This window comes from Mastigoproctus giganteus, chromosome 9, assembly GCF_048544385.1.
Source record: "Mastigoproctus giganteus isolate SK-2022 chromosome 9, ASM4854438v1, whole genome shotgun sequence".
Classification (NCBI taxonomy): domain Eukaryota; kingdom Metazoa; phylum Arthropoda; class Arachnida; order Uropygi; family Thelyphonidae; genus Mastigoproctus; species Mastigoproctus giganteus.
The window spans coordinates 214,489,443-214,515,579 of record NC_143583.1 but is presented as its reverse complement, the minus strand read 5'-3'; the positions used below and the strand labels follow the sequence as shown (position 1 = coordinate 214,515,579).

The window sequence follows — 26,137 nt, the reverse complement described above, 5'->3', positions numbered from 1 at the left end:
TGATCCAAGCCTGAGGCAGGAATCGAACCCGTGAACTTTGGGTTGCCAGGCAGGCACTTTACCGACCCGGCTAGCCTGGTCGGCCAGGTGGTCAGAGTGTGGAGTATTTATATATTCCATGTAGAATAATCTATAAAAAAAAAATATATATATATACAGGGTGTCTCAAAAATACACAGCATAACTTCAGGAATGAGTTCCTCATATGTAGATAATAAAAATATTTTATATCAACATAGTTCCGGAAATGCTTGGTATCCGAGTTTTGAAGGTCTGTCTATGACACTTAACTGTTTACATCACCTAACAGTAATTGTTCAAAACGTCCACCTTCTGCCTGAATACAGGCCTCACATCGACGTCTCATGACTTGTGAAGACGATGCCAAATTCCTGGCATGTTTCGTATTGTCTCACAACCTGTCTCGATTGCAGAGAGTTTCCACATCAGCTACCAGAGTCGAATACACCAATGACTTTAAATGGCCCCACAAGAAAAAATCTAGTGGGTTTAAATCAGATGAGCGTGGAGACCAGGCAGTTGGTCCACCTCTACCTATCCACCGACCAGGAAACCTTCCATTCAGGTAATTGCGGGTTAGGTGGCTGAAATGTGCAGGAGCACCGTCGTGCATGAAGTGTGCTTGTTGACGAAGTGGCGTGTCGGCCAAGAAATCAGGCATGTTGTTTTCCAGAAAGTTTCTGAACGCCTGCCCTGTGTTTGTTTGGAAGTACATGGGGCCCAAATAACTTATCACCAAAAACACTCAACCAGATGTTGAGGCTGAACCTCTATTGGTGATGTGATGGAAGAATTGCATGTGGGTTTTCCTCAACCCATACATGCTTATTGTGAAAGTTTTGGATTCTGTCTCGTGTGAACTGTGCTTCATTTGTGAATATCACTAAGGCAGGAAAGTGAGGAGTTGTACCACACTGCTGCAAGAACCACTGGCAAAACATTACTCGCGCAGGGTAATCTGCTGGTGACAAGGCCTGTACCTGTTGCAGATGGTAAGGATACAGTTGGTGTTCTCGCAACACTCTCCAAACAGACGAAATTTGAACAGCCAGTTGCATTGCTATTCTGTGTGTGTTGATTCCAGGAGTGGCATGCACAACATCCAAAATCTCCTCCTCTACTTCAGGAGTCGTAGATCTTGGTCGTCCTCTGTCGGCAGCACGAGGTGTAGAGGTCCCATGTTCACAAAGGCGGCAATGGATACCTTCAAACGTTTTCCCGTCTGGACATCTTTGTTCTGGGAACCTTTTGTGGTACAAACGACGAGCCTCCAGAGCATTGCCGTCCACCAAACCATACATAAAGTGCATGTCCGCTTGCTCCTGATTTGGGTACATGGTCGGAATGGAAAACACCTGCGGGAGATAAGACATTCCAGTGGTTAATAACTTGGGAACCAAGTATTTCCGGAACTATATTGATATAAAATATTTTTATTGTCTACATATGAGGAACTTATTCCTGAAGTTATGCCGTGTATTTTTGAGATACCCTGTGTGTGTGTGTATGTATATATATATATATATATATATATACACACACACACATATATATATATCCAGGGTGTCTCAAAAATATTGGTAAAAACGTTTCGGGGAGGTAGGTAACATCTAAAGGAATGTGAATCGCATAGGAACCCATAACCGGAAATGTCGCCATAAGTCGGTAGACTGCACTGTTCATCAGTTCGCGAGAGGGAAAATTTCTGGTTTACTCATTCAAGCAGTAGTCGCCACACGAATAGCATGCATCGATATACGAACTGTGAGCTGGCAGACATGCACCTAGTGTATGGATTAGCAGAGGGCAATGGACGAGCCGCTCAACAAATTTATGGAAAACGCTTCCCAGACAGACATGTACCGGACCACCATTTGTTTGCGCATGAGCAGCAAAATTTGTGCGATTATGGGTCATTTAGAGGTAACAGGAGTAGTGCGGGCAGACCACGTTCGATGTGAACTCCCACCATGGAAGAAAGTGTGTTTAATGCCGTCCAGAATAATCTTACTACCAGCACATGTGCCATTGCCTCTGCCTTAGGAGTGTCTCGTTATAGTGTACAGCATGTCTGGCACGACGATTCCTTACATACCTTCATCTCCAAAGGGTTCAGTTACTGCTCCCCCAAGATCATCCTGCACGTGTGGCTTTTGCGCAGTGGTTTCTCCAAGAAAGTGTTCAAGACTTGAATTTTCCAGCCTATGTATTGGTCACGGATGATGCTTATTTCACTCGGGAAGGCTTATTCAATCAGCACAATGCTCGTGTGTGGGCTCACGACAACCCACACAGTGTGCGCACCCATGCGGCACAACATTGCTGCGCAATAAATGTGTGGGCAGGTATGGTCAGTGACTGCTTAGTTGGTCCATACCTGTTACCATCCCACATAAAGGTAAAATGCAGCCATTATCAACCCACTGCAGGATGGAAGCCTCCTCAACAATTTATGCTGAGGGAAATGGACCATAATCTGCCACGCTAGTCTAGTGCGGGTTGGCAGATCGACCGTATTCAGCAGTCAGGGGCTTGAACCCCGGTCTACTCAAAGAGCGTGTGCTACTGCACTCCCGCTCCTGACCAATCGGATCTTTCTTGAACAAGTTCTAGCAGGGTTACTTGATGATGTTCCAGCAAATGTGAGACGCAACATTTGGTTTCAACAGGATGGGGCACCTGCCCATTATGGAAGGTGTGTTCGTGATCATTGAAACAGGCGCTTTGGGCGTCGATGGATTGGCTGTGGTAGACCCGTTGCCTGGCCCCCATTCTCACCTGATTTATTGAGCCTTGATTTCTTTCTGTGGGGGGACCTCAAATCTATCATGTATGAATCGCCTGTGGAGACTGAAATGGACCTCGTGGCAAGACTCGTCTGCGCTGCTGCTACTCTCAAAGAAACTCCAGGTGTGTTCAACCGTGTCTGCCAATCCATGCTGTGTCGGTGTGATGCATGCATCGCGTCTCATGGTGGAACCTTCGAGCATCTGTTGTAACATCATGAAATGCATCTATCTCGTAATCCATTGTTAATATTATGTCAAATAAATGTTTGCCACTAATTACTGTCTTGTGTCATTTCTTCTCTTGTGCCTTTGCTACTGCTTTCCCGTGACATTTCCGGTATGGGTTCCTATGCAATTCACATTCCTTTAGATGTTACTTACCTCCCCTAAACGTTTGTACCAATATTTTTGAGACACCCTGTATATATACACACAGGCAGTCCTCGCTTTTGAGTTTTTCTTCCAAAGTATTAAGTAACAACAAAATCGAAAATATGAACATTAATTGCAATAAAATGAATGGTAAACATTCATAAATACCGCATTTCAAATCACGCACGTAGCTATACAATACAGTGTACCCATCTTTACATGTTCCAGAGACACCATAGTATGTGAAAATATCGTAATGTGAACCCAATAACACATTGTTTTTTGGTTATTCGTTCCACGACCTCGGAAGTTGAAATTTTCGCTATATACAGTCGAACTTCCTTATAACGAATTTGATAAATCCAGCAAAAAAATTCGTTACACAGAAATTTCGTTATACAAAGAATATCTTTTTTATTAGAAATTGTTATTTAATTAGAAAATGAATCTACATTTATTTTTAATGTATTTTATTTCAAAAACACTTATTTAAATTACGTTTACACAATTTTCGCTGATAAGTAGAACAAATTAAAAAAAAAAATCTGTAATTTTCGTTTGCACAGTACAATTAAAAAATTGTCTGATTCTCAAAGAAAACCTCACATTTGTTCAGAGCATTAAAAACATTATCAGGAACATTTTCACAAAACTGTAGACCCATACAAACCATTTTAAAAGCATTAATAATATCTTCGCGAGTTGGCTTTTCTACAGGTTGTTCTGATGCGTCTTCAGCGTCATTGTTAATTTCTTCATGATCATGGTCACGTCTAACACTGTTCAGCAGTATTTCACCTTCATTTGGATGTTCTGTTGTAGTCAGATCTTGATCTACATAAACATAACTATCCAGTGTTATTTCATTTTCGATGTTTCCGGACGATTCTAATAATGTCCAAAATTTTTTCAGTTGTGAAAGGGGCAATTCATCTTGTTCGTCCAGTTGTTGTTTGACTTCTGTATTCAATGCAAATCCCGCTTTCGAAAAATAATTTTGAATAGTGTATTTAGTGACATCGCTTGTCCAAACTTTTGCCAGTTCAGAGATGCAATCTCTAAGGTTAATTGTAATCCAAGTTTCTATTTTCTGATAACGCATCAACAATCTTCATTTTATTCTCTTTCGATAATGAAATTTAAAATTTTTAATAATGCCTTGGTCCATTGGCTGGAGTTTTGACATTACATTTGGTGGTAAAAACAACAACTTTACACTTTTAAGTTTGGCAGAAATACTGGCAGGATGTGCCGGACAGTTTTCAGTTACCAACACGATTTTTCCTTTTTCTTTTGTTATATGCCTGTCTAGTTTTAATATCCAGTCTTCAAAGATATCACTTGTCATCCATGCTTTTTTATTAAAGGTGTAGTCAACTTCCAAAGATTTTGTGCCTCTAAAACATCTTGGATTTTTTGATTTTCCAATGACTAAAAGTCTTAATTTTTCACTTCCTGTCCTATTTGCCCCAACTAGCACAGTGATTCTTTCTTTGCTTTGTTTTCCGCCAAAACATTTATCATCCTTAAAAGCAAGTGTTCTATTCGGTAAACATTTAAAGAATAAAGCCATTTCGTCAGCATTAAAAACATCCTTAGGTTCATATTCTTCCAAAATCTTCTTTAAGGTATTGTTCCTCCAACTGTTGCAATCTTCTTTGCTTACATTAACACTTTCTCCATAAATAACCTTTTCCACAATTCTGTGGCGCTTCTTAAATTTATCTAGCCACCCAGTGCTCGCATTAAGTTTTGTATATCCAAGGGACTGTCCAAATTTCAGAACTTGTTGCTTAATTATTGGAAGTGATATTGCTATATTCTTTTCACGTATCATTTGCATCCATTTTAGAACAGCTTTATCAACATCTTCGTATATACACAACTTAATTCGCTTCTTGTCTGCTCCTCCTTTGATTGCATTTAAAATTGATTCTCGATTTTTTTAAATCGTAGATAAGCTGCTTGCAGGTATGCCATATTTCTCCGCATCATCTTTTTTCTTAAAACCCTGGTCAATATCATGAAGAATCTTTACTTTATCATTAATACTTAAACACTTTCTCTTCGACATTGTTTCCACAATTGTAAAAATTACTCTACTGCAGCTCTTGCCAATACACACATACCGCAAACTTCGTGCACTGGCCATGTAGTGAATTGTTAGTACAGCCTATTCAATGATGTTCACTTGCCAATTCAACTGTATCACGTGACCTTTCCTATCAATCACTTTGAAAAAATATACGACTTTGTGAATTTCTTTTATTCTGCTTTCATTCATATATACACGAAAGAAAATTTATGGTTAATATATGCTGTATGTTGCCTTTCAGAAAAAAAAAATAATAATACAAGAGCATATAGCCTATGTGATTGATGACAAATTGTTCTAAAAGAACAAAATAAAAAAAAAAATAATAAAAAATTCATGAAACCATCTACTGGAAGTCCAGTTAGATGAGAACAGACATATCATATAATGATTGACAGGAAGGTCACATGGTACGGTTGAGGTGAGAAGTGAATGTAATTCAGTAGGCGTTACTAAAATCTGACTATGGTAGCATTCTATGTATTGCTGCCGCAGCACGCTAAAGGTTTACCACAGCGAATTTCACTTTCCCCTGAGCCAACATCAATTTACAAATCTACCCTATTTATTGTAAAGTTTATGACCACTTTTAAGAAACCCATTTGGTTTTATAACTGTAACAAAAATGAAACAAAGACCGTCCTACGGGCGTCAATGGCCACAAGTATTCACTAAAAGGATGATTAATTCCAGATGCTAATGTGCAATTTGGAGGGAAGGGGGCTATATATTTGAGCAGCTGTTTAGCAGTAAATGCTTGAAAATCTTCAAAAATGCTTTTCTTAATTATTTTAAAAATTCGTTATAGAGAGACTAACACTGCTTTATGGGGTTAATTTTACATGTAATTTCGTTTCAAGGTGCAATGTTTTGCAAAAAAATTCGTAATATAGAGAAATTCATTAAATAGAAGTTCGTAATAGAGAAGTTCCACTGTAACTCTCTAAAAGATCGTTTTTATAGTGCAAATTGTATTAGTTACCAATTCAAATCACTAAAATGCACTACACTTTCATCGTTATCATATGTTCTGTTATAAGAACCAATTTTGAACGCCTTTGTGACATTTTTCTAAAGCACATTTCTGGAGGTCATGACCATAAAACAAAAACAATTTGCACTTTCCGGTTTATTGGGCTTTTCTGTTACTGTAAGCAATTAAAAACGGGTAGTAAAGTTGATCTTCTTGCATTTGTGAAAATACCGAGAGCTGGAATTTTGTGGTTTTTTTACTTTATTATGGTGAAATGTGTTTCCCCTTTCTGAAATATTCAATCGTATAAAAAACAAATAAATTTTCTGAATCTTCTCTTCATTCCTATTTTTTTTAAGCTTCATAAACTTGTGTACTCCAAGCGAATCGTGTTAGTTGCAGTTTGTGTGTGCCATTAAAAAATGCTTATGCATCTATTGAAATTTATAAAGAAAAAAAGATTATCTTGCAAACAAATGCCTCTTGAAGCATTTCCGAAGAAGACGACTCCTTGTGCAACAAACCAACGAGTGCCGAGCCAATAATGAGTGATCAACGCATCATCGCATTTAGTCGATGATGAAGAATAAACATTCTTTAAAATTTGTAAGTCATAAATAATTTCTTTATTATTATAATTTGCTTGATTTTACAGGCTATGTTTTAATTTCTTTGGATAAATCAATCATTGTTTAAACAAGCTAATTAGCTAAATAATTTCATTGTTGAGAACTTAACCCCTATTTTTCACATTGTCTATGGGATTTAATTTCCACTTTACGAGCGCGCACTAGGAATGAATTAACGCGTAAAGTCCAGAACTATCTGTATATATATATATATATATATATATATATAAGACATATGGAGGACTGTATATAAAAAATATGTAAAGCTATGTGTGCTTTAGAGAGAAGAGTGGAAGCCAAGAATGCCAACAGCAGATATCAGTGCCCATCATAAGAAACAGGCTGGTTAATAATACTACAAGGAAAAAGTATGTGTTCCCTGAGCTATAACCAAAAAGAAATCCCTATTAAAAAAATAATAATAATAAAAATTAATAAAATTATTGCTAATTATTAGTAAAAGGATAAACTAAATGGTATATTAAAAAGTTCTAGCACCAATCAGCACATCCTAATAATAATCAGCAAAAGCTTGTCTGCCAGTGACCGCAGTACATGAAGATAAATATCACTAGAGCATTTTAAGGGCTTAGGCCTCATGCTGCAAAAGAATTAGACAATGTACAAGTTTGTGCAAACGCAGCATATAATGCTGCATTTGCACAAATATTACTTGCAATAATGCTTAAAGTGCTCTAGTCATTCACTTTATACACCATCAGGCATCTCTCATATTGTGGAGCTATACTTCATAACTGTTTTGTCATCATTGCATCTACCCTGGTGATGCAATGATGACAAAGCAAGTGGAGAGACTCTGTTAGAGATGAGTCATTAATTAACCTCACTGAGGAAGGGCTAAATAGCCCAGAAACAATGCCATCTGAGTGGTGGTACCGCCGAGAATAAGTAACAATAGGCTTCTCCACTGGTGAAGCATTACTTATTTGAAGCAATGCAATATTATGAAAATTTGTTTTGAAGGTATTCACAATATGAGATATAACTAAAACGATGCCAATTTTAGCTTTTTTTAGAATTGCTGCGTACTAATGTGCTGCATTTAGATAAATATCACATATACAGTGGACGCTCGCTTTACGACTGGGTCACTGTATGATCAAATAACTTTATGATATGTGTGTTAAGCAATGGTCGTTGTGATCATGTTTAAGAATTGAATTTTAAACGATGCCATCTGAGTGGTGGTACCGCCAAGCAACAATAGGCTTCTCCACTGATGAAGCATTACTTATTTGAAGCAGTGCAATATTATGACAATTTGTTTTGAAGGTATTCACAATATGAGATATAACTAAAAACGATGCCAATTTTAGCTTATTTTAGAATTGCTGCATACTAATATGCTGCATTTAGATAAATATCACATATACAGTGTACGCTCGCTTTACGAATGGTTCACTGAATGATCAAATCACTTTATGATATGTGTGCTAAGCGCTGGCCATTGTGATTATGTTTACGAATTGAATTTTAAATGATGCCATCTGAGTGGTTTTTTTTTTTTTTTTTTAGGAGCATTAGCAACTAAGGCCATATTGCTCCTAGGATATGCGGTGGTCACTCCCTGACCTTTCCACATCCTCCGTATTTGGTTGTCACGGGCTCGAACCCCGGTCTAATCAAGGAGCGTGTGGTACGCACTGCTGCTCCTGCCCACCTGAGTGGTGGTACTGCCAAGTAACAATAGGCTTCTCCACTGGTAAAGCATTACTTATTTGAAGCAGTGCAATATTATGGCAACTTGTTTTGAAGATATTCACAATATGAGATATAACTAAAATGATGCCGATTTTAGCTTATTTTAGAATTGCTGCGTACTAATATGCTGCATTTAGATAAATATCACATATACAGTGTACGCTCGCTTTACGACTGGTTCACTGACTGATCAAATCACTTTATGATATGTGTGCTAAGCGCTGGTCACTGTGATTATGTTTATGAATTGAATTAATTTTATTAAACGGCAATTCTAATAAGCAAAAATAGGAGGAATATTATCCACAGGCTATAAAAGTACAAATTCACACTTTATTTTTACCTTCCCAATTAACAAAATTAAATGATACATGAAAATTGGAAGAATATTTTCCATAGGTTAATAAAATAAAAATAAATTTATGCTTACATACATAGCTTAATTAATACTGTAATATGTACATGCTAACTAATTGATATTTCTGTTCAGACTTAGTTTTTTTTTTTAGTTTTTTTTTTTTTTTTTTCAATTGTAAAATTTAAAACAGTTAAGAAAAAAAAAAAAAAAAAAGATAAGCAATCAATAAAAAAGAACAAGGCATCCAGAAATTGCAACTAACATGCTACATACATGTTAGTTGCAAAGTGGGATACGGAGTAACAAGTTTATGAAAATTAAAAAATAGGAATGAAGAGAAGATTCTGAAAATTTGTTTTTTTTATATAATTGAAGGTTTCATGAAAGGGGAACCACATTTCACCATAATAATGTAAAAACCCACAAAATTCCAGCTATCGGTATTATTGCAAATGCAATAAGATTGAGTTTACTATCTCTTTATAATACATTGCACTAACAGAAAAGCCGAATAAACTGGAAACAGCAAATTGTTTTTGTTTTATGGTAGTGACTTCCAGAAATGTGCTTTAGAAAAATATGACAGAGGCACTCGAAATTGATTCTTATAACCAAACATATGATAACGATGAAATTGTAATGCATTTTAATGATTTCAATTGGTTTTCTGAAATTTGATTCTATAAAGCGGCTGATTCAACTATCCAGTGACCTATACATTGTCTACGACCGACCATGTGGCCCTTCGTTTCAGCCAAAAGCAGTATTTGTAAACGTGTTGGCTGTGTGTTTTGTTTTTGCATCCTTTAGTTGAAGTGATTTTTTGTGTTGTGCTTTAATCAATATATTTTTTTTTATGAAAACTCCAAACAAGAGACGTATTAGAACCTATAGTACTTAGTACCATGCTTGGTACTAAGTACTTGGTTTGGAGGTTGAGAAGATGGGAGAAGATATTTGTTGACATTAGACTTGAACTTCTATAGACTGTAATTTTAAGGAAAGACATGTGAAGGAAGGTTGTTCCAGAAAATGGCAGTTGAATGAATAAACGAGAAAGATGAAAAGTTCATTCTGTGCGGTTGAAGTTGATGGTAAATGGATGTTGGCTGCACGTGTTCGGACTGTTTTGAAAGAGGGAGCAGGAATTATAGAAGACAATTCAGAAGAACAGTTCCCATGGAAGTGTCTGTAGAAAAGGCATACAGCAGAAACAGTAAGTCTATGAGACAGCAAGTGGAGAAATTCTGTTAGAGATGAGCCATTAATTAATCTAATTGCCCTCTTTTGAATGGAATCTAGAAGCCAGAGAGAGGTTTTGGGGACACCGCCCCAGATGTGGGAACAATATTCCATGTTAGGGCAGATTTGCGATTTGTACAGAGTGAACAGCTGCTTAGAAGAAAAGTAACGCCGAGAGCGAAAGAGAAAATCAAGTTTTTCAGATGCAGAGGAAGAAATATTTGTAATGTGCTTGTCCCAAAAGAGATTAGAAGTCAGGGTAATCCCCAAAAGAGATATATCAACTTGCCTAGAAATTGGAGTGTCACCAAAGATAAGCACAGGAGCAGAAGAATCCTTTTTGCGAGATATAAGACAAGAATGAGTTTTAGAAGGATTGAAATCAACTAAATTGTCTCTGCTCCACACTGGAGAATTACCTGGAGGTAATTCTCCAGTAGGGCAAAGGAATTACCTGCAAGATTTCTCAAAATGGAAAGTAGAATGCAATGTGCTATCATTGGCAAAACTATCGATAGGATTTTTAGTCAATTGAAGGTCATTGATATACAAGAGGAAAAGAGTGGGGGAAAGAACTGAACCTTGGGGGACACCAGCATTAGTGCAGAAGTTGGAAGACAGAGATTCATCTACCACCACCCTCAGTGAGCAATCAGAGAGAAAACTGGATAATCAATTGCAAAAAACAGTTAGTAAACCATAAGATGGAAGCTTGTTTAGAAGAGCTTTATGCCGAACACGATCGAAAGTCTGAGTCTATGAGTCGAAAGTCTATGATACTGGCGATCGTTGATCGTCTGATCAACGGAAGGTTTCTAGGTAGTTTAAGAGTTGGAGGTTAATCGATTTCTCCATTACTTTAGAAAGAGTAGAAGTAATTGCAATGGGACGATTATTGGATGAGAGGAATTTGTCACCCTTTTAAGAACTGGCTGGATATGAGCAAATTTCCAAGCCAAAGGAAAAACACCTTTGGAATAAGAAAGTCAAAAGGGCAGCAAAGAAGAGGAGTAATTTCAGGAGCACAGGTTTAGAGAAAAAGTAGAGAAATACCATCAGGAGGCATTGAATGGAGTGTGTTGGGAATGGTGGGAGGTGTTTTACCAAGATCATTAATACATGAGTTGGAAGAAAAATGGGATGCTTGCAGATCAACTTTATCCTTGGCTGAAATGACAACAGAACCATCTGGTTTTGACAGAGGTGAGAGCAGAGATGGACAAAAGTTGTGGCCAATAGCTTTGGCAAGAGACCAGAAAGCTCGGCTACCATTAAGGCAAGAAGCAAGTTTTCTGCTCTTAGCCTGTTCAAACTCTAGTTTGGACTTATTAATAACTGCTTTACAATTGTTGCAATCTTTGGTGTACGCAGAAAATGTAACTGAAGAATTAGAAACAAGGGAATTACGATATGCAACATTCTTCTCTTGAACAGCCTTAGCACATTTGTTGGAAAACCAAGGTTTAGATAAAGGATGAGATTTTAAAATGGAGTGTGGGATAAAGGATTCCATTCCTGCAAGAATAATTTCACTGACACAATCTGAGCAAATGTTGACATCAGAAGTTTTGAAACAGTAGTGCAACCAAGGAAAAGAAGAAAAGAAATCTCGCAGGTCATCCCCATTTTGCATTCTTTTAATGCCAAACAACACGAGATTGGGAATAGACGTGAGATAAAGGCTCCATTGGAGAAGAGACAGTCACCAAGTTGTGATCTGAAGTGCCTAAAGGGCCACTCACTTCGACTGTGTATTTAGAAGGGTTATTTTGTGAGAAAAAGATGAAGCATGTTGGCTGTATGGTTAGGATTGTCCAGTTTTTTTGTTGGTAAATGAACAATCTGTGCAAGGTCATTAGTAATTGCAAAAGCCTCAGCACATCAATCGGCTGGATCAGTGTGACTAGAAAATGGAAGCCAGCTGGAGTTGTGAACATTAAAATCACCAAGGAAAATTACTTCACTGTTAGGAAAGTTGGCCTGGAGAAAGTCAAGTTGCAAAGAGAGGAAGTCAAAGAGATCCAAGTGATTATTGGAGTTGGGAGAATGGTAGAGACAACAGATGAATTTGACACAATGAGGTAGAGAGATTTTAAGCCAGAGAAAATCGAAAAGAGGAGATTCGAAATTACCAAGTCTCTCACAGGGAATATCGGAATGGACATATGCACAAGTACCACCTTCGAGGCGAAAGGAATTATACAGCAAATAATTTTGGCAACTGAGATGAGCAGTAGTTGAATCAACCGATAACTGAGATTCAGCCAGAAAAAGTACACGGGGTTTGGCAGACTGGAAGTGGAAATGGACATTGTTGAGATTAGAACTGGGACCACGTATATTTGTGAAATGAACTAGGAAGCGTTTGGAAGGTTCAGATCTTTTCGCAGATAAGCTTACTCTATTAGTTTGACAATTCATGGTGTACTCAATAGTAAGAAAAAGTGGGGGAGAACATGCTGTATGAAGTAATCAAATTTTTGGATATGGCTTACCCACGATAAGAATATATCCAGATCCTTGACATTACAGGGCCTTGACAATGCACCCCCCCCCCCCCCGCATACACGCTACTCAGAATCCCTCCAGTCACTATCTGGCAGAGTAGAGACAGCAAGATTATACACTAGCTGATCCAGAAGCCTCCTAAACAGTTACCGATAGGTTTGGTCCGGTGTACCCACTAGCGGCCGGCCTGCAAACACCATTTTAGAGCTGTAACCTCGAAATTTAAGGAAGATTGGATCTCGCCATGATGTCCATCATAACCTCAAAAGTCATCAGTCATACTGCATGATGGAAGAGATGGAAAGGGTTGACTGGAACTTAGTCCTGTAGACTAAACATGGGTTTCACCACTTCAAGTCTCCAATAAGCAAAGTGGTGGTATTGTACCAGTTGATGAGAGTCAACTATCACTTAGTATTGCCTGGTAACACAGAGGTGTGGCATTCCTCCATGTGGTGTGGACGCCACACCTCCACCTCTGCTAACGTTGGTTCACACCTGGATAGTCACCCACAGTGTGCTTGTGCACGGGAGTTATACTCAGGATTATTAACAGTCCCACCATCATGAAGGTGCAAACAGAGGATTTGGCTGTCACAGACTGTCTGGATTTCGCTGAAATTGGGTCCACTTGACTTGAGTATCACCCGAATATCAGTTTCATTAGTGTTTTAGACTCTCAGGTAGCAAGTACAGATTGTCTGGCCCATCTGAGAGAATATGTATAATTTCCATTATAAAAATTACCTTTTAGAGATATAAATAGCTTAGTTATACAGAAAAAATTTCAACTTCCGAGGTTTTATTGCATTCATATTGTGATATTTTTACAATATGATGGTGTCCCTGGAACGGATTAATATTATAAAACGGGGGTTTACTGTGTGTGTATATATACAGGTAGCCCTAGTTTTGCGCTGGTCTGATTTTCACAGATTCACAATAGCGCCAAACGCTAACCACAATGCTATTTTTCTTTATTTATTTTTACAATTTTTTTTATAAATTGAAAGTTTCAAATCAGACAAAATTTATCGGCATCATGCTGTGCTATGTATCGTGCACTGTTCATGTGATTTAGAACAATCTGAGCAAATCAGCAATTAGCACATTCATATCAGAGACGAGAAATATTCCCGCCCTCAAAGTAACCACTCGTGGATGCAAGTAGTAAAGGTCCATGCATCGAAGCATTTGGTTAGTTGTTTACGCTATTTATACTTGTTGGAAATTTATTATGCTAACATTTTTTTATTAATTGTCCTATTAATAAATCATGTTATAAAGTTTTTAATTTAATAGAATAAAGACATGCCATGTCTGGTAAAAGTAGTTAATTGATTCCTAGTGCAATATTCGGAGGATAGAAACTGATGAAAGCCGTCCTAATGTGTGTAGGGTTATGAATATGCCTCCAATGACTATTACTACAACTATGAAGAATACTAATAAAATAAAACAATCGATGCAAAGTGGTAGGTAAAATTTTTGGTGCCTGGAACCTAACCCTGTGTTTTCCGATTGACTCCATTATATAAAGGGTTCCATTTGCACCTGTTCCCCAAGGAACCTAACCCCGATGTAAATCGAGGGCTACCTGTATGTATAAGGCCTCTTTAGCTGAGTAGTCAAGAGCATGAGTGCAATAGCACATACTCTTTGAGTAGGCCAAGGTTCAAGCCACTGACTACTAAATATGGTCGATCTGTCAGTCTGCACTGGACTAGCACTGCAGATTATGGTCCATTCCCTCAACCTAACTTGTAGAGGATGCCTTCATCCTGCAGTGGATTGGCAATGGCTGCAGATTTGATTTATTTTATTATTTATGTGTATTATATAATATATATTAATACAAAAAAAAAATAATAAAAAAAAATAAATATATATATATATATATATATATATATATATAAAAACTGTTTTTTTTTTTAGTTGCTGGTGCATCAGCTTCTGTGGCCATAATGCACCTCCCAAAGTTTTTGCACCACTCTGATCCAAGCCCGAGGCAGGATTCGAACCCGCGACCTTTGGGTTGCCAGGTTGGTACTTTACCCACCCGGCTAGCACGGTTGGCATAAAAAAACTGTAAAAATAATGTTTAATAATAAAAATAAAGATGACCGCAAACATAAGTGGCTGCATAAGCAATATCCAAAAACACATCGCAATATCCAAAAATGAGTGAAGAAACAAATAACAAAGGAAGAAGTAGAAATGGAAAGAAAGTGGAACGAACACATATCTAAGGGGCAAATAAAGCCGAAGTTATGTCAATAAATAATAGACTGGTGCTACCTGACCACAACAAGGCCAAAAAAGTGTGAAATACGACTACAATGATACGATAGATCAACCACAAAAGAAAAATAGATATAGCAAGGAACAAAAATAGATGTTGCATCCAATCTTGTCAGGGGACCCCTGGATGCAACATCCATGAAAGCTACTGCATTTTGAACATAATGCAGATTGCCACAACTGAGAGAGACAGACATTAATTAAAATGCCAGCCTGCTGAAGCAATAAAATCGCATCACGGAGGCCCTAATCATGTAACAGAATGACCGAAATAGTTGAATTGCTAGACCAGATTGCTGTCAAAAAGAAAGAAAATTAAGTTGATTATATAATGAACTGCTCATACTGCTCTCTGTAATCTGTTTATTTTCAGTTATCTGTGAATGGAATAGAACATCATCAGTGATGTCATTCCATTCCTATTTGACAATGAACTTTCCAACTGTGAGATTTGTTGGCTATTGTGATATTTCAAATGATCTCACAGATTCTTAATATGATTTCTGTCTGACAACCACTGGAGAGTATAGCAGATATTGCTTACTGAAGTTCTCTGCACAACATTTCAACACAATTCATGCTGTGGGCCATGAGACTACTGTTGTGAAGCAAGGCAGTCTCACCAAAGTTACCATAGAGGTACAATGTTAGCATTATGGAATGAACTCTATTTGGAAGTACAGCAGACTCCCTATTAACCAGGACACTTCGACTCCAAATTAAAAAAAAAAAAAAAAAAAAAAAAAACCAACCAGAAATCAAAAAATTCAAGTAATAACTAGAATAGGTATAAACAGATATTTTGCAAGTCGTAAATAAACGACAAGCAGAATTATAAGTCGTCATTGGGAGATTTGCGTACCTATTATCTTGCAATCCTCTCTGTCTTCACACCTGCCGCTTAAAAAAAAACGGACCAAATGTTGAGTTTGTTTTATTGCGTCGCATCGTTTGTTGTGTTCCGTTGCAGCGCAAAAGGAAAAATTGTTTTGTTATTTATGTTAGGGATGTCGGAATTTTTTTTATAGTAAAAAAATTTTTTTTTTGTTTAGAAATCGCGAAAATGATGGGTAAATGCAAAAGAGTTGCGTTTTCAGTTAAACAAAAAAGTGTGAAAACCGAGCATCTGTTAAATCTCTAAGGAATCATTATAATAAGGATGTATCAAAATGGCCAAACATTAACAAATATCGGGCGGAATTCAGATTTGTCAATAATAATATAGTAGCAATAAGTTATTAGTAATTCCCGAGTTACGTAAATCTCAACGAAGTAAGAAGTCCTGGAACGTATCTCTTACGTATGTCGGAGACTTTTGTATTTTTGGATTAACTGGGAAATCGATTATTCGGGATTTGTTTTTTACCATCTATCCCAGAAAATTGAGTCTACTGTATGTTCAAATACATATCATCCAAGTGGAAAGCCCTTTGAAAGAACATGATAGCCTGTGACATATAGAGAAAACAGTCCCCATATGAGGATCCAGATGCTACCTGTGGCCTGCATAGAGGGCAGCAGGCATTTAGCATCCACTGGTTTCCTTCCATCACTGCCAAACAAAGTTAACCATTATTCATTTGACCATTTCGTATTTCTAATGATCCTTCAGCCATTGCTGCCATTTCCGAACTCCACTGCAAAGAGATTAGGCTTGTACAGGAGGTTTGCACATTGCCACACAACTACACAGACCCACTGTCCTGAATTCCCTATATGCTGTGCTGGTGTCAAAAGCTCTGGACTTGGTCTGCTGGTCAGACATGTTTTTCTTCTTACTGCTGGTTTTGTCCAACAGCAGTCACTGACTGAGGACCCTGGATGCCCTCTGCATCAATATATGAGTGAACTATGCTACCTTGTAATGAAAATCATGTACACAAATACCTGTGATCATGTCTCTCTTCTGAAGTCATTATCATTGCCTCTCCCATGATATGTCTCTAATGACTTCACCATGAAACTAACCCTTCTCATAGGGCTGATGTACCATTTGAACTATCATGTTAAACTGTTTCATTTGTTTATATGATGGAAGGTATGTAGATATCAGAATCTTAAATTCTCTAATAAATTAGTAGGGCAATGTATAATTTTAGGGAACATGTGGAATCTCGTAGAAGCAATCAATGAAAGGAAAACTAATTTTGTGAATTTTTAATATTCAGAAAGAACATGTTTTTATATTTTAGTTTATCATTATTCAGTTTCAGTACCTTATAATTCTTACTTGGATATATAGTTATGAAGTTTTAAGTTCAATAATTTTAAGCTGTTATTTAGCAGTTGCTTAAAGGGGCTTTAAGCTCCTTCAAGCTAACCTTATAACTTACCTGTTCTTGTGACTTCCCTCCAGTAGCTACTTCTACCATCACACTTTCTCCTTTCTATCAGAATGGAAGGGGAGGAGAGGAGAAAAAAAATAATAAAAAAAAATCAATAAAAAGCAATAGCCAACAAAAAAAATTCCACATCAATGGATCATACTAATCTACCATATTAATAAAGATACTTACTGCAGTCAGGAATGGAGTGATGAAAACAAAAAAAATGTCATAAAAGAAGAGTAGAATAAGAAGAAATGTACATATCTGTAAAAAAATAAAAGTAAATAAATTATTACGTGGAAAATGTTTTAGTACAGAAATATTTCTTTTAAAGCTAAAAAATTGTAACTTTGCATTACCTTCAAGCACTTACCTTCAAATTTGAAAGTCTAATAGCTTTTAACATATTAATGCTGCATGCTATTCCCAAGGTATCCTGAAGAATCCAAGAAAAACTGTAATCAATAAAAAATTTAAACATTAAACAAGAACCAAGGATAAAAATGAATACATTTCTTAATCATTTTCAAAAGTAAGTTCAGAATGTCAAATTATTTTATGGATGGGAGCAAGTGCAAACCTTCTTTGCTGTGTTTTGAATTGATAAGCTCATTGCATTTCCTAAATTAGTTTCATTAAAAATAAGCAGGTATTTAGAAGTAAGACAAGTACATGCCAATTTCTTGATTCAATTTGCATGCTTCACTTCCCATAACTGTATAACCCACACTATTAAATTTTTATCTCCTCCACCTCACAATGCCCCTACCATAATTCTACAAATGAATCTATTATTCAGGATTTAACTTTTACTTTTAATATCCCCCCCCACTACCATTATTCCATAAGGGAACCTATTATTAGGGAATTTTCAAATTTTTCTTTAATTCCCCCCCCCAAATATTTGATTTCTTAAATATTTTCACTATTTTCTATAATCCCTACCTTCACACAACCCATCTGCCCCATTTATTTAATTTTTTTAATTTTAATTTCCACCTCTCACCTAATCTCTTTCAGACCCTACCTCCACTTTCACTTTCCTATTACTGTCATTCTGCCATTAGATTTATAAATAAATCTTAATTGCAGATTTGAAATATTCAGAAGTTGCAAGGCATATGCTGTGATATTTCTTCTGCAGCCACTAGTGACAGAATTCATACTCAGCGCACACAGAAAGAGGAAACAGAAGCAAAAATTCAAATCTGCATTCAAAAATCCAAAATTCTTAGAAATTGTGTTTACTTTCTGTAAATTGCACCCACGCACACACACCCACCCCTCTGCTTCCTCCTTTGAACCCAACCTGTTCCAGCTTATAAAATAACCACTCATGTGGGACTGAGTCAAATGAAATCCAAAATAATGTTGAAATTATTCCCTAAATCCACCTCATGAGTGACCTGACCCTGTCAAAATAGCTAACCAGATTTGTTAAACATGATTTTCTCTTTACAAAACAATGCTGAGTATCCTTCAGAATTCCATATCTCTCTAAATGATCCCAAATTCCACCCTTAATCACTGCAACCATGATTTTTTCTTTACTATTGAAGTTAGACTGACTGGTCAGTAATTCCCCACTTCACTCTTAGAATCAGGTGCCTATGCATTTCATACTGCTGAAATGCATAGGCACAGATATAGTACTGTCACTGTTCTTGTTATAAAACAACATAAGCTTAACCAGCAACAAGTTTCTTGTATCCATTGGGGATACAAGAGATTAGGTATTTAATTCATCTCTCTAAATGATCCTGAATTCCACCCTTAATCACTACATCCATGATTTTTTCGTTACTACTGAAGTTAGATTGACTGGACGGTAATTCCCCACTTCACTCTTAGCGCCAAGTGCCTATGCATTTCATACTAATGAAATCCATAGGCACAGATATAGTACTGTTCTTGTTATAAAATAACATAAGGTTAACCAGCAATAAGTTTCTTGTATCCATTGTGGATACAAGACATTAAGTATTTAATTCTGTGTTCCTAATTCTCATATCATTTCAATATTTTTTTTTTCAGTAAATTTTGCAATGCATAATAAAAAAAAAAAAAAAAAATCTTAAAATACTTTGTAGTATGTTTTTTTTTTTATATTAAGCCTTACAATAATTAACGAAAACTGTTGTCACACTCTGTGATACCAAACTTTTAGGTAAATTCTTAACAGAGTCTAAATATTGTATGTTTCACAGATGTTTGTCTCTACTATTTCAGTGATTACAAAATTAGAAATAAAACTGTTTACCTATTAATTATCTTTATTCATCATCATCATCAGTCATTTTTAATCCACTGCAGGATGAAGGCCTCTCCAGCAACTTTCCTGTTCCTTCTGTTTTGTGCAATGGCCATCCATTTACTACCTATGAACTCTTCAATTTCATCTGTCTATCTCCATAGTGGTCTTCCAGGTTTTCTTTTAGCTCTCCTTGGGTGCCATTCTGTTATTTTCTTAGTCCATCTGTCATCATCTCTTCAAGCTATGTGTACTGGAGAAGTCCATTTCAGTTCTTTAGTTTTGATAAGAATGTCCTTTACTTGTGCTTGCTGCCTAATCCAAGTGTTTCTCTTTCAGACAAATTGGGATATTGCTCCTAAGCATGTGACTATATTTCCTGAATGCTATCCATCCAAAATTTATTCTTCTCTTGACTTCCAGCCATTTATCATTGTTACCACTGATGACTCGTCCAAGCTATAATAATTAATGATAAACACCAGCCAAGAAATTAAACTAAAAATTTACTATACAAGGAAATAATATACAATGAAATGTGATGCAAATAAAATAAAAACACTGATTAAATTATAGTTACAATATAATTTAAAATATAGTTAAAAACTAAGTATAGTTAAATATAGTTAAAAAATAGTTATGTGGGGGAAACGGGTCGACGTTTAAAGGACTGTCTGGGGGAACACACGACCGCTATCAAGACTGCTAACTATGCGAGGTCTGCTGTGGCAGAGCATTTCTGGGAAAAGCAGCATCGGATCTCCCCTGAAGACACGGTCATTACTGACCGCGCCCATGGATTTTGGGAATGCAAGTGGCTCGAGAGCTTGCGAATCAGTTCATCCAGTCACAATACTATTAACAGGGACAGGGGGATCCGTTTACACCCCCTGTTTGAGGCAGTTGTCCTCAGAAGGGATGACCGTTTCTGTTTGACACGTTCCCGAGGCACTTCCATTTCCGATACGCGCATGGAGAATGTAGATCATGTGTCTGATGATCACGTGCATGAGTGCCATGGACCGGCTACTTAAGGATGTGTCTTAGCACTAGTAGTATGCTGTTGAAGAAGGAGACGGCAGTTCTCCGAAAGCTCCAGGTTTCATTGTTTTATCGCTTTTAACCTAGTTTATTTTAATTAATTTTATTGTTTTTAACTATATTTTAAATTATATTGTAACTATAATTTAATCAGTGTTTTTATTTTATTTGCATCACATTTCATTGTATATTATTTCATTGTATAGTAAATTTTTAGTTTAATTTCTTGGCTGGTGTTTATCATTAATTATTATAGTATGGAAATTCCCAGCCCCATAGGACTGTTTGAAGACTTGTCCAAGATAAGTATATGAATCCACCTTTTCAATTTCTACTCCCTCAACGATTATATCCCTTTCTGTGGAATGCTTGTTCATCATTACTTTTGTTTTAGCCATATTCATCTTTAGTCCAAAATCCTTACTAACTCTGCATAACTGATTAAGGATTTCCTCTAATTCTTCGGGATCATGGCTTATGATCACAACGTCATCTGCAAATCATAAATGGTTTAGGTACTCTTCATTCACATCAACTGCGACCAGTCCAATCTTCTGAAAGCTTCTTCAAGGGGAACAGTAAACAACTTTGGAGATATTGTCTCCTTGTTGAACTACTTTCTCAATTTTAAATTTGCTACTGTCTTTGTCTCTAGTGTAATAAAGGAGGTAGCATCCTGATATATTTTCTTCGAAATCATAATGTATGGGGTGTTGATGCCTTGTCTTTACAGTGCCCAAAACATTGCTTTATGAAGTCAAATGCCTTTTTGTAATCCACAAATGCCAGGCATAATGGTGTTTTATATTCATTTGCTTTCTACACAAGCTGTGCTATTATGTGAAAGTGATCCATAGTTGAGAATCCTGTCCTAAAGCCAGCTTGCTCTTTCGGTTGTTTCTCATCGAGTATTTTTCTAATCTGTTAGTGATGACCCTTGTGAACAACAAGGTTTATAATTGGTCTATAAGTTCCAATTTCTGATTTGTCTCCTTTCTTATGCGGCAAAATTATGATTGCATTATTCCACTCCTTAGGAGTCATGCCTTTCCTAATGTATTTTGTGAAGAGTCTTGCCAGTTTCTGTGTCGTGTCTCTTCCTCTAATTTTAATAACTCTACAGTAACTTCACCTTCACCTGGGGCTTTTTGATTCTTCATTTTCTTCAATGCATATTCTATCTCAACAGGAAGGATATTGGGTATGTTGTATGTGTGTTGCAAGTTTGTGATTTACCTTCCCCATTGCTGGCACTCCCTTGCTCCTTATATAATACTTTATAGTAGTCTTCTGTTTTTGAATTATATCTTCATCTATTAATAAGTACACTATCACTATTCTTCAAATTCAGTATTATTTGAACTTCTGTATTACTGCTTGTGACTGTGATTTAAGCCCTTTGTTTTCCCTTAATGCTTGTTATACTTTTCTTGTGTTAAATCTTCTTATGCCCTCTCTGAGTCATTTTTAATGGCTTTGCATAACTCTGTATACAGGTAAACCCAGATTTACGTGGATTCAATTTTACATGATTTTTTTTTATTTGGAAGAGTAACTGTTTGCTTTGTAGTTGCTCTTCCAAATAAAAAATAATTAATTTTTTGAATAATTAATTTTTTTGAACAATTCTTCAAACAATTTTTGAAGACTGGTTCAAAAATTATTCTTGTCTATCGGTTAACAATTATTGCTCTAAAATAGGTGTTGATGTTGTTGTTGTTATTTGGTTTTTAGGAGCATTAGCAACTAAGGCCATATTGCTCCGGGATATGCGGTGGTCATTCCCTGAATGACCTTTCCGCATCCTCCGTATTTGGTGGTGACGGGCTCGAACCCCGGTCTAATCAAGAAGCGTATGCTACGCACTGCTGCTCCTTCCCACCTGGCTACGGAGGCGCCAATAGGTGTTGAACCTCGAGCTTTACTATTATTAGATAATGCTCCTGGTCATCCTCTTAATTTGGAATCACATAGTGATTTTCCAACTCAAATTGAATTCCTACCTCCCAACACAACATCAATTTTGCAGCCTATGGATCAAGGAGTAATAGCCATATTCAAGGCATACTATTTAAGATGTATACTATTTATACAATTGCAGACACTGGTGGTCAAGACAAGGACAGTATGAGAGAATGGTGGAAAAAAAATTTAGCATCTTATAGGCAATTCATAACAAAGAAGTTTCAACATCTTGTTTAAAAAGAGAAAAAATTATTCCCAGAAAATGAAGAGAGCTTGCAGTCAGATACGAGTCCCGGAATTGAAGAAGAGATGAGTAATGTGGCAACTGAATAAGGAATCGATGGTGTGACAACAAATGATCTGAATGAATTACTAAATGCCCACAATCAACCTTTGACAAATGAAAAGCTGTAAGACCTAGAATTTAATGCGGCATTCATAGAAAAAGAATCTGAATCGACACCAGAAAAATCATTGTTAATTCAAATTCTAGAAAAAGATCTATCACTGCATGATCAATGCATGAATTTGATAGAGGAGCATGACAGTGAATTTGAAAGGGCAGATACAGTTAGACGAGGGTGCGATCAGATGGACTGTTATAAGCATATAACAGTCTGGTTATGATGGACTGACATTTTACAAACAAAACTTAGGCAAGCGAGGCAGACTACACTGGATTCGTATTTTGGAAAAAAATAAAATAAATCTGCTACGACATGATTGATTTCTATGTGATTTTTATTCTAAGTCATTTTGAAAACTGCAATATGTAAGTACACCAGGGCCTTGCAACCTGTTTACAATGCTCAGAGAATTTCATGTCAGACCGTATCGTAACACCCAAGTTCCTTTCCTCCAGTACTGGGTTTAGTTGAACTCCACCAAGTGAATAAGTTATTTTGGGATTACTGTTTCCCAGGTGTAATACTTTATACTTTATTGGATTAAAGCATAGCTGCCATTTTTCTGACCATTCCTGATGTCTATCTAGGTCTCCCTGAAGAAGCTCAGCTTGACAGTGTTCATTAACTACTCTACCAATTTTAACATCATTTGCAAATTTAGACATCACGCCCTCTATCCCTTCATCCATGTCGTTTATGAAAATTAAACACAACAGTGGTCCTAATACTGATCCTTGCGGAACCCCACTTCTTACATCAACCCAATCTGAGGAATAGCCATTTATCACAACCTCTGCCTCCTGCCCTGAAAGCCATCCTGATATTCATCTAAGGATTTTACCAGTGATTCCAACCTGTTCCAGTTTATAAAGCAACCACTCATGTGAGACTGAGTCAAAAGCTTTGCTGAAATCTAAATAAACAATGTTGAAATTATTCCCTAAATCCAGCTCATGAGTGACCCTTTCAAAATAGCAAACCAGATTTGTTAAACATGATAGATGAAGCAGGACTTTTTTGGAAACGAATGCCTAAAAGAAATTTCATATTGAAAGAAGAAAAAAAAAAAAAAAAAAAAAAACATGCCAGGTTTCAAAGTAGCGAAGGATCGGTTGACTTTATTTTTGGGTGGTAAAGCTGCGGGGGATTTAAAATTAAAACCCCTTTTAGTTTACCAGGAAGAGGGCTAAAGTACAACCTAAAATCGACACATTTTTCAGGATTAAATTAAATCAATTAAAATCAGTTTAGATCAATTTATGATTTTAATTGGAATTTTAAGTTTAATTTTGATACGTAAATAGTTTGGTAATTATATACGTATGTAATGCAGAATATTTCATATTTGAATATTAAATATTTTGATTTACATTTGTGGATCATTTCACAACTGTTTATTATTGTTTAGGAAATATCTTATGGCACCGACCACAACTCACAAATACATATGTTACCTTATGGGAATGCGGTGGTCACTTAGCGTGGATTCACTTAGCACTCTGTTTTTCCGCAATGAATTATCAGTGTTAAGCGGGAGTCACCTGTAATTAAAGTGTGTATTTATGTATACTTTAATATTCAATTTTGTCAATGTCAGTGTTTATCTTGTTCTTCATTTGTCATCTTTGGTTCATCAAGATAAGTGTTCCTTGACTAATTTTTTCTTCTTTGCATTTCTTTTTACTTATAAGTTTCTCGGGTTTTATCAATTTAAGAGAGTTGTTGTATTCCTCGTCAATACCTTGCTCCTGAAAGGTCTACAGAAGCTCAAAACTTGTTCTTAAGTTCCAGTACATACTGCTTTTTCTCCTCTTCTGTTATCTCAAAGGCCTTCATATTATTTACTCGAGTCAGTGTTTTCCTTTCTTTTCTTACATCTATATCAAGTGTGCATCTCACCATTCTGTGATCACTTTGAACATTTACCTTGTTCAGACAGTAACATCTTTCATAATATATCTTCTGTTAGTGAGGCTGAAGTCAATTTCATTATTTGTTAATCCAGTTGCTTCCATGTCCACTTTCTGTTCACCCTTTTCTTGAAACACGTGTTCATTACTGACATTCCGTGATTCTGCAAATTTCACAAGTCTTTCACCTGTTTCATTTCTTTTACCAATTCCAAAATTCCCTAGTTTCTCTTTCTGTGCTGTTTTGTCACTTTCCAACCTTAGCATTGAAGTCCCCCATAATGATGGCATAGTGTGTTTTTTGTTCATTTGGAAGTCTCTCAACTTCTGTGTACATTTCTTCAATCTCTTCATCATAATGGCTCATTGTTGGTGCATATATCATTATAAGCCTTTAGTTTTTACCTCTTAGAAATCCTGAGTAGTAATCTTGGCACCCTTGGTGAAGTGCTTTTGAATTCCAAAATTGTTTTTTTTTTTAATATCTTTATGGATCAAAAAGCCAACTCCACCTTCACCCTATTTACTGTTTCCATTGGCGTGCAGCAAATTTCTACTTGATAAACTTATGAGTGATCAATTTCTTTTTCTTGTTTCAGTCAAGCCGATGATAGTTCCAATTCACATTTTCTAATTCCTTTTCCAGCTCTAATATGATGATGAGCTTCAATGATGAGCAATTATACATTATAACAGGCCAAGTTCAGTTTCCATGAATGGTAAACTGGTCATACCCACAGATTCTTAGCACCCTCTGCTTCCAATATGATCCTCTTGCTACTGTAAGAGGGAGAGCGAAAGCTGCTTGGGACTGAGGGCCATTTGTTTTGTCATGTCGTCATAAAGTACTGGAGGGTCTGGCCTTTTCCTTTTCATGTCTTGAAGCGACCAGGCATCTTGATGAGAACAATTCTACATGTTCATTGCCATCAAAGTGACATAACAGGACTTACCAATGAGAAGGCATGCACAAGTGGATTTTAGGGAGGCAGGCCAACCGAACTCCTCCTAAATCTTCTAAAATAGAAAAATATTGAATCCATCAGTGTTTTAGACAATGTCTGATAACACACAGAATGCCTGTTCCCTTATAAGCCCCTTTATCTTTATTATACACTTACACTATTCAACAGTGTTTTGGTAGCATAAAAGGAAAGTAACATTTAAAATTAATTCTTTATGTTAATTCTGAATCTGGACACAAAAGTTTTACAGTAAATCACAGT

At 36.5% G+C, this 26,137-nt stretch overlaps 1 protein-coding gene across 1 annotated transcript in view; it reads right to left on the bottom strand.

Moving 5' to 3' along the window:
* Positions 1–26,137, bottom strand: part of LOC150081117 (signal peptide peptidase-like 2B) — a 172,839-nt gene that overhangs the window by 49,918 nt on the left and 96,784 nt on the right. The window contains exons 9-11 of the mRNA XM_090381216.1: positions 17,711–17,792; positions 17,527–17,601; positions 17,344–17,397 (exon numbers count right to left, since the gene is read on the bottom strand). Coding sequence (XP_090237342.1) covers positions 17,344–17,397; positions 17,527–17,601; positions 17,711–17,792 — 211 coding nt within the window. The remainder of the gene's footprint in view (positions 1–17,343; positions 17,398–17,526; positions 17,602–17,710; positions 17,793–26,137) is intronic.